We start from the raw sequence: 13,557 nt of genomic DNA, 5'->3' as shown, positions 1-13,557 counted from the left end.
ATGCACTTATTATTTTGCACATGTTAGGGATGATGTGAAAAATGCACCAAAGCGACTGAGAAAACCTGTAAATCCAGGTCACCTTTTCGTGAACTTATGGAGCCATTTGTTGAAGAACGACTAAGAAAGTGTGATAAAATACCTAAACTCTTTATCGGGGTGTCAAGAAAAACTCAAAGCACTTCAAAAATGTGCCTTCTATTACACACTCACTTTTGCCCCTGTCATGTGGATAATGAAACCTGTGTGAGAGTTTGTGGCTCTCTCAGGGTGTCTGCCTGGTACAGTGAGCATGTTCTGTAGGGTGTGTGTGATGTCTGGGTTTAACTGCTTCTGTTTCATGTGTGACTATTCTGGTATGTGAACGTACGGCACCCTGGAACCACACTGGAAGAGACAGACACACACACACACACACACAGACAGACAGACACACAGAGAGACAGACACAGACAGACAGAGAGACAGCAGGACCGGTAGGCACCATTGTTTCATAAAGGATTAGCCCTGGACCTCAGTCACTGTCTGGACTTTGGACCCCACAGCAGGCAAGTCAGACAGTCCATCAGCCAGCCAGACACACACACACACAAACTCCCAGTTGTGCCTGGCACAGCACAGGACAGTCTCAAGGAGTGTAAAGAGACATTACATTCCTTGGCCAGTGTAAGGATATACAGGGAGAGTCATTTAAGACATAGCTACACTACCTTTTAAGGAAAAATACCATTCAAAGTACATCTCTTTTCTTTCCTCCCATACCTCGTTCACAGTTATCCTCATTTCAGTTTTATCTCCCTCCTTAAGGGTATTATATAAACTTTTCAAAACGTGTGGGTGGGATGTCAGAATTCGGACAAGGCATTAAAAAAAATTCAACGTGTCATCTTTAATTTTACAGTTACAATCAATTTTTCCAGTGTCTTGAAACCATAAAAATAAATATACATGTGTTACAAAACGATTCCAGTGTCTTTGATCATACAAAAAAAAGAAGACATTTTGTACAGTGCCGATCACATGATAGGCATTACTTGTGTAGTGGTTAGCTTGACATTAGAGACTCCATGATGGGCATGGTTTGCACAATGATAAGGCACAGGTTTGCTAGTCTGAGCCACAGAAGAACCTGTCCTATAACAGAGTGTGATTTCTCCACAATGAGAAAGGGTTTCTACAATTGTTGTGTTTACAAAAGCATTTTCTTTTCAATTTACAAATATGTCGTTTTGTCTCATCCATGATGACACAGTTCAAATACAAAATATATAATTTTTTGTTGTTGAAATATCTACATATTAATTACACTCTAAAAGCATTGGGTGAAAGGCTATGCTCCTCTTTCTATGATTCGCTTGGAGGAACAGGGCACTTGGTAAGTCTCTTGAGTTTCTCCTGAGTTTCTCCCATAGGATTTGTAGTCTTAGAAGTCTTTCTCTGGATTACCTCTGACTGTACCGGCACGCAGTGGTCATACATCCATATCTGTATCAGTCCTGAGGCTCTTAAGAGTCTCTGATCGACCAATGTGAGTCACTCATTCTGGGGGGTGGAGTCTTCAAGGATTTCAAAAATGTGGTTTGGCACAAGAGGTTCCATTAGTCCAGTAAGTAGGAGCCCATCCTTTACTTGGTTTAGTCTGACGCATACATTCCCTTTTCTTGCCTTTACTTTAGTCCGTCAGGCGTGGCTCTGCAGTAATACTGCTCTCCTTACGAGATTAAGAGGGTGAGAGGTGAAGGACGAGAGGTCACCTCTCCGTTGCACATGGGTGTGATACCTTCTCTCTTTTTAATTATACCTTTCCCTTTCCCGCCTCTTGTTTCGCCATTGCTCTCATGTTTTCTCCTCTCTTTTCCTTTCATTGTCCTTTCTCCTCTTGTTCCTTTATTCTCCTCCTCCTCCCCTCCTCCACTTCAGTGAGAGATCATCTTTTCTCCTCTCATAAGGGCAGAGAGACTCTGGTTTTCCTGCAGGGTCAGATTGAAGTTTCATTACTGCCGCTGTTCCGGGAGAGAAAAGGGAATGGAGGGAAGGGTAGAGGGAGGGAGGGAAGGATAGAGGGAGGGGAGGGAAGGATAGAGGGAGGGGAGGGAAGGGTAGAGGGAGGGAGGGAGGGAAGGATAGAGGGAGGGGAGGGGAGGGAGGATAGAGGGAGGGGAGACATGCTGGGTTAGATGTGTGCAGGTAGGGATGCAGGCTAACCACTAAACAACCACGTGCAACATTCATATGTGGGATGGGAACTTTCATTCATACAGTACACATAGACATGTGCAACAGCGAAATATGTCCTCCTTATGTGATAACTTCACCTAACACATGCAAGTCAGCATCAATAGACTCCATGATCAACAGATGCATGTCATTAAAGTGTCTATAATGAAATACCATTCAGATGCAATCTGACATTTTTAAAATCCACTCATTCACTATTTAGGCTAAAAGGATTCATACATCACTTCATGCTGAGTTGCGCTGCATTCTCTGCCCTATTGAAAAACACCACACACAACAATTACACTATGACATCATCACGTGACTACCCACTCTGAGTCTGATTCGTTGCCTCCGTTGGTCGTTATCGCCTTCATGCTCATAGCCACGCCCCCGTTCTGTGGTAATTGTGGCCGTGGGGCAATCGGCGGCTTGATGACTACACTGTTGCTCTTGCCCACAGATACGGGGTGTACCCCGTCGTTGGAGGCCACGGAGGGGGTCTTGGACGGAGGGATGATGGGTGGAGGGATGGAGGAAGAGATGGTGGGAGGGTTGTAGTCACTCAGCTTCTCTCTCAGTCGGTTCTTCATGTTCTTGTCGGTCAAGGGAGGAGGGTACGTGATCTTGTTCTTCAGGATGCCTGAAGGAAGAAGAATACAGAGTCACTTTAGATTTGTTTAAGGTGTAAAAAAAACTTTCACAAATGGATAAAGACCCAGTTACAGGGCCAATATATTGTATGCTTGGATGAATGATTGAATGAACAAACAAGTGAGTGAATGAACAAACAAACACAAACAAACAAACCAACCAACACAAAAACAAAAAAACAAAAAGAGGAATGTCTACATATCTCACCCTTCTTCGGCTCCGGTTGATGGGTGCTGTTGGGTAGGCTTGGAGGTCCATTGGAGGGTCCATTGGAGGGTAGACTGGGAGGTCCATTCTCCCTAGTGGGGGTCTCCCTGTCCTGCGGTGTTTCCCCTCTCTCTCCTACATGGTTGAGTTTGTTCTCCTGGTGCAGCTCCACGTTCACCTTGGTCTCCACCCTCAGCCGTTCTGCACCCCCAGGATCCTCGCTGTCACTGGCTGTTGTCGCCTCCTTGGGCCAGTAAGGCTTCACGTGATTGGACACTGCTTCCACTAGGGTCAGAGGAAGAAGAGATATGAGCCAATCAGTACTTTGGTTGTAGGTAGTACTACCATACCACAGTACAATACTAAATATGTCGATAACACTTTACTTATGGTAAAGTCTGCAGGTATAAAACTATAATCCAGTTATAATGTATTCTCAGACGTATGTACCGTTATCAGTGAGTCATTTAGAATGAATAAAAAGCTGCAGTGCTTTCTGAGCAGCGAGACCATGGATGTTTTGATAGGTACCGTTGAGGGGTGTTTTGGATTGGAAATGGATGGCTACCTTTGGTTGCAATGCTGGTCCCTTTAGGTGTGCTGTGTAGAGGCTGTCTCTCGTTGTTCCACTTGGGCTTGATGTCCATGTCATCATCTTCGCTGTCAGAAGAGTGAGACGAGGCATAGGACGAGCTGTGCTCATCTACAGACAACTCACTATCCGAGTCCGAGTCTGAGAGAGAGAGAGAGAGAGAGAGAGAAAAAGAGAGGGAGACCAAAAGACAAAAAGAGAGAAAGAGCAACACATGAACACATTATGCAGACACACAGCTCACTGCTGTGAGGACTGCACCCCATCTCCATCAACCCTTTCATGAAAAAGGACAGCTTGATGGGAGTTTGAATCGGATCATGATGCAGCTTACCGTCTCCTCCTTTCGTGCCGTTCCTGTGGAACAGAGATCCGTCCAGGTCAGTGTGTCCTGCTTTCGCTGTGGCCGACGACACACTGGGCTTCTGACCAGAGTCGCCCCTACATCAGAGAGGCCAAACTGAGGTTAGTTACACGTCTAGATGGAATCACATTGGAGCCTTTGGACTTACTGTAGAGCAGCAGAAGAACTGATGACGAACTTCCTTTTCTTATTTTTGTATTTAATTCTTACGTACGGACTCCGGAGAGGCGAAGGTTCGAGAGCCATGCGTTCCACGAAACACGACCCTGCCAAGCCACACTGCTCGCTGAACCCGAAAGCCAGCCGCACCAATGTGTCGGAGGAAACACCGTACAACTGGCAACTGAAGTCGAACTGCCAGATGCCAGCTGTGTGTGTCTGAAATATTCTACCAGGTACTGTATATCCCTCCCTCCTCCAGCCAGACACTCCCCACCCACTGGGCCTAGCCCTAGTTGACCTGTGTAAGTGTGTGTGTATGTGTGCTTGTCGTTGACACACTGCTGTGTTAAGCTGAGCCATGCTGTGCCTGCATGCATGTGAAATAATATTTGTAGAAAGGTAGAAAAACAGTCACGAAAAAACAGAGAGATAGATAGAGAGAGATGGCTCAGAGATGCTGTGGAGGCTGTAGCTGGGGTTAGTGTGGAGAGAGAGAGGGCTCAGAGATGCTGTGGAGGCTGTAACTCGGGTGAGCCAGTGTGCCTGATGCAGTGAAAGAGAGAGAAAGAGAAAAACAGAGAAAAAGAGAGAGAGAGAGAGAGAGGGCTCAGAGATGCTGTGGAGGCTGTAACTGGGGTTAGTGTGGAGAGAGAGAGAGAGAGAGAGAGAGAGAGAGAGAGGGCGGGCTCAGAGATGCTGTGGAGGCTGTAACTGGGGTTAGTGTGGAGAGAGAGAGGGCTCAGAGATCAAAAGAGTAACAGAGAAAAAAAGAGAGATCCAGACTGAGACAGGACAGACAGTTATGCCATTGCCATAGCCATGCGGCAGCCACCATGTTACCTGAGTGTGTAAGCGAGGTAGCTGCTGTGGCTTTTGGCTGACCTGACGGCACTCTCCAGAGAAACAGTGGACTCCCCAATGGCTGACCTGTACAGAGGACCGTCCTCAGTGTACGTGTTGTTACAGTTCAGAGACCGCTGGAGGGAGGGACAAGGGGGGGGTGGTTGGAAGGAGGGAGGGAGAGAGGAGGAGAGGGGGAGGGGGGTGTGGAGAAAGAACCCAGTCAGTATCAGACAGTAAAGACATCTGTACACCCCCTTGTGTGGGTTTATCTGTGTGTATACTCACAGTCAGTAGAGATGCTCTGGTAGTGCTGGACTCATCCGGTAAAGCCTTCTTCCCGGTAAAGACATTCTTCAGATTCTTCCTCACTTCTTTATTAAAGATCACATGGAAGAAGAAGATGAAGATGCCCTATAAGGAGACAGAGAGAGACAGAGAGAGAGAGGGTCAGTGAAAGCCTTTTTCAAAAATCCATTCTTTTCACTGATATTAGGCCAGGGCCTGCATTCGTAAATTGTCTCGGAGTACGAGTGCTGATCTAGGACCAGGTCTCCCCCCGGCGATGTTATCTTATTCATTGCGATCTAAAAGGCTAAACTGATCGAAGATAAGTATGCCTACTCTGACATGCTTTATGGATGTAGGCCCTGGCCTAATGAAGAGAATGGATTTTGTAACGGCTGGTGTACAGTAAGGCTGAGAGTTTTAACCTCTAGAGTCGTGAATGACTGTACAGCCTGACCCGTGACCTTTAACCCTGGGCCCTGTCCCTGACCCCTCACCTGCAGACAACTGAAGATGGCGAACAGGTAGTGGAAGGTCATGACATCACTGTTGACTGCCATGAGGCCCAACAGCCAGGTGGCGCTGATGAGCAATAGGAGGAGGAAGGCTGTCCTCAGAGCAGGACTATGTAGGTAGAGGGAGAAACTTGGATTATAACACACACACATGCACACACGCTCACACACACTCATACATACACGCATGGATGCACACCCACACTGTCGCGCATCCACAGACACACACGTAAGTCCTACTAATAGATGGTTAATGTAACATAGGAGACACACACATAAGTCCTACTAATAGATGGTTAATGTAACATAGGAGACACACACATAAGTCCTACTAATAGATGGTTAATGTAACATAGATGTAGCTCAACAATGGAATGTAGAGAATGGCCTTTGATGTTCTTAATCTCAAGGGTGTGTGAGTGCGTATGTGTGTGTGTGTGTGTGTGTGTGTGTGTGTGCCTGCGTGTGTAAAAAATAATTACATGGCTCCAGACTTCTCGAAGGACCTCTGCCTGCGTCCACAGGATGCCTTAGCTGCCAGTACAAAGATGACAATGTTGACCTGAGAGAGAGGAGAGGGATCGAGACAAGCATTAGTACCATGGCAGACAACAGGGTAATCCACTTACAGTCAACAGATACACTCAAGACCTTAAACTGCAAATCACTGGGGGAGAGAGGGCTCAGGAATGGCATTCACTAAGGAATTAGAGAGAGAGAGAGAGAGAGAGAGAGAGAGAGAGAGAGAGCAAAGGAAGGACAAAAAGAAACGGAAGGGGCAAGGAGAGAAGAACGAGCAAAGAAAGAAAAAGAAGAACGTGACATTGAAAAGAACCGTGTAAGTAAAAAAGTAAAAACCTATCACTATTACAGGTTTAAAAAAGGCACCATTTATCTCAGGCACTCACCAGGACGACTACAGAGATGGGTCCTGCGAAGCTCCAGATGAGGGTGTCGTGGACAGAGAGCCAGCAGAAGTCTGGGTTCCCATAGCCCTGAGGGTCAAGACCCACTGCCAGACCTGAGGAGGGGAGAACCAGAGAAACACATCAACACTGTGTTAGCTACAGGCCTACTATAAAGTACGAGCATCACCTGTACTGGGCCAATAATACATTTGCACTGTGCAGGAATTCTTTCTTCATTCAAATGCAGAGAAAAATAAATCAGAGGCATCTATTAGAAACCCCCACAAAATAAACTATGCAAGTAGATGAGTTGGGCTATTATTGACGGGAGAAGAGAATAGCAGAGAAAAGTCTAGAACGCTTGTGCGTGGTTCGTCCACAAATAAAGTTGCAGGTCAAGCAAACCACGTGGGAACAGTGTATACTGTGTACAGGCTTTCTTCCTTCATTCAAATCCATAGATACACACAGAGGCTTCATAAAACACCTCACTCTAGTGCACAACGGGGTAAGCAGATCTACCGGTATTATCCACGGGAGAAGAGAGGAGCCGGGCTGGGTTAGCGTCTTATTCTCTCCCCAGGCTTTGTGCGTGTGCCAGGGTGGAAAGTGATATAGCATTATGGGCCGACTGGCATCAGCAGACACCGGTCTAATCAACTAGAGGAAGCCTTCAGGACAGGAGGAGACATTTAGCACTGGAGACTACTACTGGACAGAGACTTCAGGATGTCTCTCCCTCTCTCTCTCTCAGCGCTCTCCCTCATATTATCTGGCTTTTCCTACTGCTCTCGCTCTCTCTCTTTTTCCTCCAGGTTTCCCACAGGGACCAACGAGTCGCAGTACGCCAGAATACAGACAAGATGGCTTCTGACTCATAGATGTGACTAGATTTGTTTACCTGGGATTGGGGTGACTGAGTTTAAGTAAGTGTGTGTGTGTGTGCTCACCTGTGATGATTGCAGGTATGCCCCAGCCCATGGCGTAGTAGAACCTCATGTGACCATGGTTGATGTTCCGGACCTCCGTCAGCATGCGGTAGATGTGGAGGCCCTCCACAAACATCCAGGCAAACGTACACATGTAGAAGTAGTGGAGCAGGATGGCGATCACCGTACACACAAACTACAGACAGAGAGTCGCGGAGGGACAAGGTCAGAGGTCTCCAGGGACATCCATTTCAATCACATTGAGAACCACTAATCCAAGTTCCATTCTTCAGCACTGGCCACACTACACTGAGGGTACAACAACATTAAGAACACCTTCTTAATAGAGTTCTGTCTTGCCCATTCACTCTCTGAACGGCACACATACACCATCCATGTCTCAATTGTCTCAAGGATTAAAAGTCCTTCTTTAACCTGTTTCCGCCTCTTGATCTACACTGATTTGAAGTGGATTTAACGAGTGACATCAATAAGGGATCATAGGTTTCACCTGGATTCATCTGGTCAGCCTATGTCATGGAAAGAGCAGGTGCTCACAATGTTTTGTACACTCTGTCTAGCCCTGAGTGGGTCTCTCTCTCTCCCTGCCTCCATCTCGCTCTACTTTTCTTTATCTCCCTCCATGCCTTGTTCCAGGAAGAATGCAGTGTTCTTGGGAATCCCCCAGCAGGTAGGGGAGGGAGAGGACTAGAGCTAGATCACGGAGCTGAGGGTCATCAATCTAACAGAAGACGGCTCAGGGCTGTGACTGGTGACAGCATTCCAGCGCACTGACACACAAACACACACGGCTAGGCTTCTAACTTCAGAAAAACAGAGGGTGAGTCAGTGAGTGTCAATCGTGTCAATCGTTACTACTGCTGCAACAGCACAGCCAGAAGAGGAATGGCCAGCACTCGGAGCCTGGTTCCTCTCTAGGTTTCTTTGTAGGTTCCTGCCTTCTAGGGAGTTTTGCCTAGCCATTGTGCTTTTGCCTCTGCATTGCTTGCTCTTTGAGGTTTTAGGCTGGGTTTCTGTAAAGCTCATGATATCAAAGAAGTTGATTTGAATTTGAACAGTAACAGTCTATGGAGACAGACTCAGACCTGTATGTCTGTCTGTGACAGGGTCTACTGCCCTGAGGCTCAAACAGTCAGGCACCAGTAACAGCATGTCTCTATTATCACAGGCCCAGAGGGACATCAGGCCTATTAGTGTGTCTGTGTGTGTGTGTGTGTGTGTGTGTGTGTGTGTGTGTGTGTGTGCATTTCAGAGTAAATTGCATATATGTCAAAATACACTATTAGATTACTTGCTTATAGGCAAACCTTTATACTGCACTTACAAGTTAAAGGAATCACATGCTATGTGAATCCACAGTATCGGCATCTCAGAGTGCCTTAAATAGGGAATCTATTTTTAGACACAAAAAAATGGTTAGTCCCATCCAGTACAGTAAATTCCTTAGCTCGAACACTATTAGTGAAGCATCAGATGTATAATCCAAACAACAACAAAAAAATTGAGCAGACAAAGACAAACTCTCAGGTAGGACCGATCCCTCTAAGCTCCTGTCAGCACCAGTACCTGAATGGCTACAGGCAAACAAATAGCAGCTACTTACCAGAAACTGCTAACTGGAGTGAACCTGAAACAGAAATCCCTGCTTTATCCCTTATCCTACCTTAAAATCCACCTCACTACAGGAATAGTACAATAGGTGTGTATGTGGAGGGACTGGGGAGGTGTGTATGTGGGGGGACTGGGGAGACTGGGGGGGTCTGTATGTGGGGGGGACTGGGGAGGTGTGTGGGGGGACTGGGGAGGTGTGTATGTGGGGGACTGGGGAGGTGTGTATGTGGGGGACTGTGGAGGTGTGTATGTGGAGGGACTGGGGAGGTGTGTATGTGGAGGGACTGGGGAGGTGTGTATGTGGGGAACTGGGGAGGTGTGTATGTGGGGGGACTGGGGAGGTGTGTATGTGGGGGGACTGGGGAGGTGTGTATGTGGGGGGACTGGGGAGGTGTGTATGTGGAGGGACTGGGGAGGTGTGTATGTGGAGGGACTGGGGAGGTGTGTTTCTGTGTGCATATAATGAACGTGGGTTGTGAGTGTGTTTTTAAACATTGCAACATGATTTTGGACAAAAAGAGAAACGCGTGCAGGCAGACAGACACGAAGTGTCACGGTTCATGAATCCACTCTCTCTCTCTCTCTCTCTCTCTCTCTCTCTCTCTCTCTCTCTCTCTCTCTCTCTCTCTCTCTCTCTCTCTCTCTCTCTCTCTCTCTCTCTCTCTCTCTCTCTCTCTCTCTCTCTCTCTCTCTCTCGTGTTTGTGTGGGCGTGGTTCCCAATCTCGGCCTGATTGTCTGCGCCAGCTGGAATCACTTATCTTCCCTTTATATGTTCTGTAACCAGTGTTTCTTGTTGTCAGATCGTTGTTACTTCCCTGAGGTTGTGTCGTGTGTCCGTGCTCATCTCTCGCCACCCTTGTGTGGATTATCTGCTGTGCTCCTTCCTACCCATCCGGACACACTCCCCTGGATTTCTCAGCACGCTATCATCGGAAGATGCGCCCTAGTCCCTGGGTCGGATTCCGTCTGAGTACAGTCTATCTGTCCTGTTGCTGCTGTAAACTGTATTCATTAAACCATCGTTGCTTGCATCTTGCATCCGCCTCTGTATTGTCACAGAACGATCTGACCAGACCATGGATGCAGCGAGTTCAACGAGTCTGACCGAATTCATTTCCCGCAGTATCACGAGAATGGATCAACAAGAGGAGAACATCTCCAGCACAGGTCGGGCAGTACAAGCCCTTGCGACGCAGGTATCCCAGCTGACCCAACAATTACAACATCTGAGGGGTCTCGCTGCGCCACCTACACCGGCAGTTCAACCCGCCCCGCCAGAGCCGGATTCCCAGCTAGAGCCACGGCTACCGACACCAGAGGGTTATTCAGGTGATCCTGACTATTGCAGAGCTTTTCTTACGAGATGTTCCATGCATTTCTCGTTGCAGCCACGGACCTTCAACCGTGAACAGTCTAAGGTAGCATTCGTACTCACACTGCTATCAGGCAAAGCGGCTCTTTGGGGAACGGCGGTGTGGGCGAACCAGGACCCATGCTGCACCTCTTTCCAGACACTCTCCGAGGAGATGAGAAGGGTCTTCGATCGGGCCGTGGCGGGTAGGGAGGCGGCCAGACTACTCGCTGACCTTCGCCAAGGAGACCGTTCAGTATCGGAATACTCCATCCAATTCCGCACTCTGGCCGCAGAGTGTCAGTGGAACGAGGAGGCGCAGTGGGACATGTTCCTGCATGGGCTGGAGGACCGGATCCAGAAGGAGATTTATGTTCTGGACCTTCCCAGGAGTTTAAATGGACTAGTGGAACTAGCCTTGAGGGTCGACGCTCGTCTGAGTCGTGTTGGCCGCTGAGCATGCCCTAACAGACCGTATAACGACACGGAGGGCTGGCATGCCAGCGGCGGGAACACGGCCAGTTCAGCCTCCGCTCACAAACCCATGCAGCTGGGGAGAGCTCGCCTCTCCCGGGAAGAGAGGGAGAGGCGGAGATCCCAAGGACTCTGTCTCTACTGTGGTAGAGCGGGCCACTTTATCCACTCCTGCCCGGTAAAAGATTAGGCCCGGTAGTAAGCATGAGGCTACTATCGGGTGGTGTCACCACAGAGAAGACCTCATCATCTACTCTCCTCCCGGTAAGACTAAGATGGGCCACCCACACGCACGACACCCAAGCCTTACTGGACTCAGGAGCAGAGGGTAATTTCATGGACTTCAAGCTCGCTCACAAACTCCAGATTCCTATCACCTCACTCACGCACAAGATATCCGTCAACGCTCTCAATGGTCAAGAACTCCCCAACATTTCTCACACCACTGAACCTATCACACTCATCACTTCTGGCAATCACACTGAGACACTATCATTTCTACTCATGGACTCACCCCTTGCACCATTAGTTCTCGGCCACCCTTGGCTCACCCAACACAACCCCAGAGTTGACTGGGGTCATAACTCTATATCCATGTGGAGTAACAAGTGTCTTGAGTCCTGTTTAGTGTCTGCTTGTTCGTCTGTGTCTGATTCTGTGTTTCTAGAGGAGGCAGTGGATTTGTCTAACGTGCCCATTGAATACCTCGACCTGAAGGAGGTGTTCAGTAAGTCCCGTGCTGATTCTCTTCCTCCGCATCGTCCCTATGACTGTGCAATAGAATTATTGCCAGGTGAGTCTCCGCCTAAAGGCAAGTTATATTCACTCTCTGTTCCTGAGAGGGAGGCTATGGAGAGATACATCTCTGATTCTCTGGCATCTGGATTCATTCGTCCTTCCTCTTCTCCAGCGGGGGCGGGGTTCTTCTTTGATTGATTACCGTGGGTTGAATAACATCACAGTGAAGAATACCTATCCCTTACCGTTGATGTCCTCAGCCTTTGAAAGGTTACAGGGAGCATCCGTGTTCACTAAGTTGGATTTACGTAATGCATATCATTTGGTTCGCATAAGGGGGGGCGAATGGAAGACCGCGTTTAACACCCCCAGAGGGCACTTCGAATATTTGGTCATACCTTTTGGGCTATCCAACCTCTCAGCGGTTTTCCAGGCACTCGTCAATGGCGTGCTGAGAGATATGATTGATCAGTTCATATATGTTTATCTGGATGACATACTGATTTTTTCTTCTTCTCTCCAGGAACACGTTCAGCACGTCAGACGAGTGCTTCAGAGGTTGTTGGAGAATGGACTTTTTGTCAAGGCGGAGAAATGCATTTTTCATGCACAATCCGTTCCATTCCTAGGTTACATCGTCTCGACTGAAGGTATTCGCATGGATCCTGACAAGGTTAAGGCTGTGGTGGATTGGCCAAGCCCAGATTCCCGTAAGGCCCTACAGAGGTTTCTGGGATTCGCCAATTTCTACCGGCGTTTCGTTCGCAACTTTAGCCAGATAGTCGCTCCTCTTACCGCCTTAACCTCCCCCAGAGTGACGTTCAGGTGGTCCGATACAGCCGAGGCTGCATTCGCCAAACTCAAGAGCCGCTTTGTTTCGGCTCCCATCCTCATAGCTCCCGATCCCTCGCGTCAGTTCGTGGTGGAGGTGGACGCTTCAGAGGTGGGGGTAGGTGCGGTACTTTCCCAACGTTCCTCTTCTGACGACAAGATGCACCCTTGCGCGTTCCTTTCCCATCGGTTATCACCTGCGGAACGCAACTACGACATTGGCAACAGAGAGTTGTTGGCAGTGAAGTTAGCACTGGAGGAGTGGCGCCATTGGTTAGAGGGTTCGGGGTACCTTTTATAGTTTGGACCGATCACAAAAATTTGGAATATATCAGAACCGCCAAGCGACTCAACTCCAGGCAGGCGCGGTGGGCACTCTTTTCGGACGTTTTGACTTCTCTCTCTCGTATCGCCCGGGTTCCAAGAATGTCAAACCCGATTCCCTTTCTCGCATTTTTGACCATTCCGAACGCCCATCCACTCCCGAGTGCATCCTACCCGGGACCCTAGTGGTCTCCACACTCACATGGGAGGTTGAATCGAGGGTGAAAACGGCCTTAGAAGGGGTAACGCCTCCGCCCGGTTGCCCGCCTAATCGGTTGTTTGTGCCGGAGGGGTGTCGGTCCGATGTTATTCGGTGGGGGTATTGCTCCAACGTAGCGTGTCATCCAGGAGTCAGCCGCACTAGCTTTTGGTTAAGCAACGCTTTTGGTGGCCACTGATGGCTCGTGACATTCACAGTTTTGTCTTGGCTTGCTCGGTTTGTGCCACTGGGAAGACTTCTAATCGACCCCCAGATGGGTTACTCCAACCGCTGTCGGTCCCTTCGAGACCCTGGTCCCACATCGCGCTAG

General features: G+C 48.5%; 1 protein-coding gene across 5 annotated transcripts in view; it reads right to left on the bottom strand.

Annotated features, from left to right (window-relative positions):
- Positions 1-869: 869 nt before the first annotated feature.
- Positions 870-13,557, bottom strand: part of LOC115133245 (cadherin EGF LAG seven-pass G-type receptor 1-like) — a 125,980-nt gene continuing 113,292 nt past the window's right edge. For 2 of the 5 annotated variants that reach the window (XM_029666281.2, XM_029666284.2), the window contains 11 exons: positions 7,698-7,872; positions 6,748-6,860; positions 6,322-6,401; positions 5,822-5,948; positions 5,325-5,450; positions 5,037-5,173; positions 4,005-4,111; positions 3,647-3,811; positions 3,079-3,363; positions 2,551-2,860; positions 870-1,970 (listed from right to left, as the gene is read on the bottom strand). In XM_029666281.2, the coding sequence (XP_029522141.2) occupies positions 1,943-1,970; positions 2,551-2,860; positions 3,079-3,363; positions 3,647-3,811; positions 4,005-4,111; positions 5,037-5,173; positions 5,325-5,450; positions 5,822-5,948; positions 6,322-6,401; positions 6,748-6,860; positions 7,698-7,872 (1,653 nt within the window). In that variant the 3' untranslated portion in view covers positions 870-1,942. Of the gene's footprint in view, positions 2,004-2,550; positions 2,861-3,078; positions 3,364-3,646; positions 3,812-4,004; positions 4,112-5,036; positions 5,174-5,324; positions 5,451-5,821; positions 5,949-6,321; positions 6,402-6,747; positions 6,861-7,697; positions 7,873-13,557 lie in introns of all 5 variants that reach the window. The other 3 variants (XM_029666283.2, XM_065021762.1, XM_029666282.2) reach the window with 2 other exon arrangements.

The sequence above is a fragment of the Oncorhynchus nerka genome, linkage group LG8, assembly GCF_034236695.1.
Source record: "Oncorhynchus nerka isolate Pitt River linkage group LG8, Oner_Uvic_2.0, whole genome shotgun sequence".
NCBI classification, from domain to species: domain Eukaryota; kingdom Metazoa; phylum Chordata; class Actinopteri; order Salmoniformes; family Salmonidae; genus Oncorhynchus; species Oncorhynchus nerka.
Note: the sequence above shows the minus strand (reverse complement) of the source record. Positions and strands in the feature narration are given on the sequence as shown.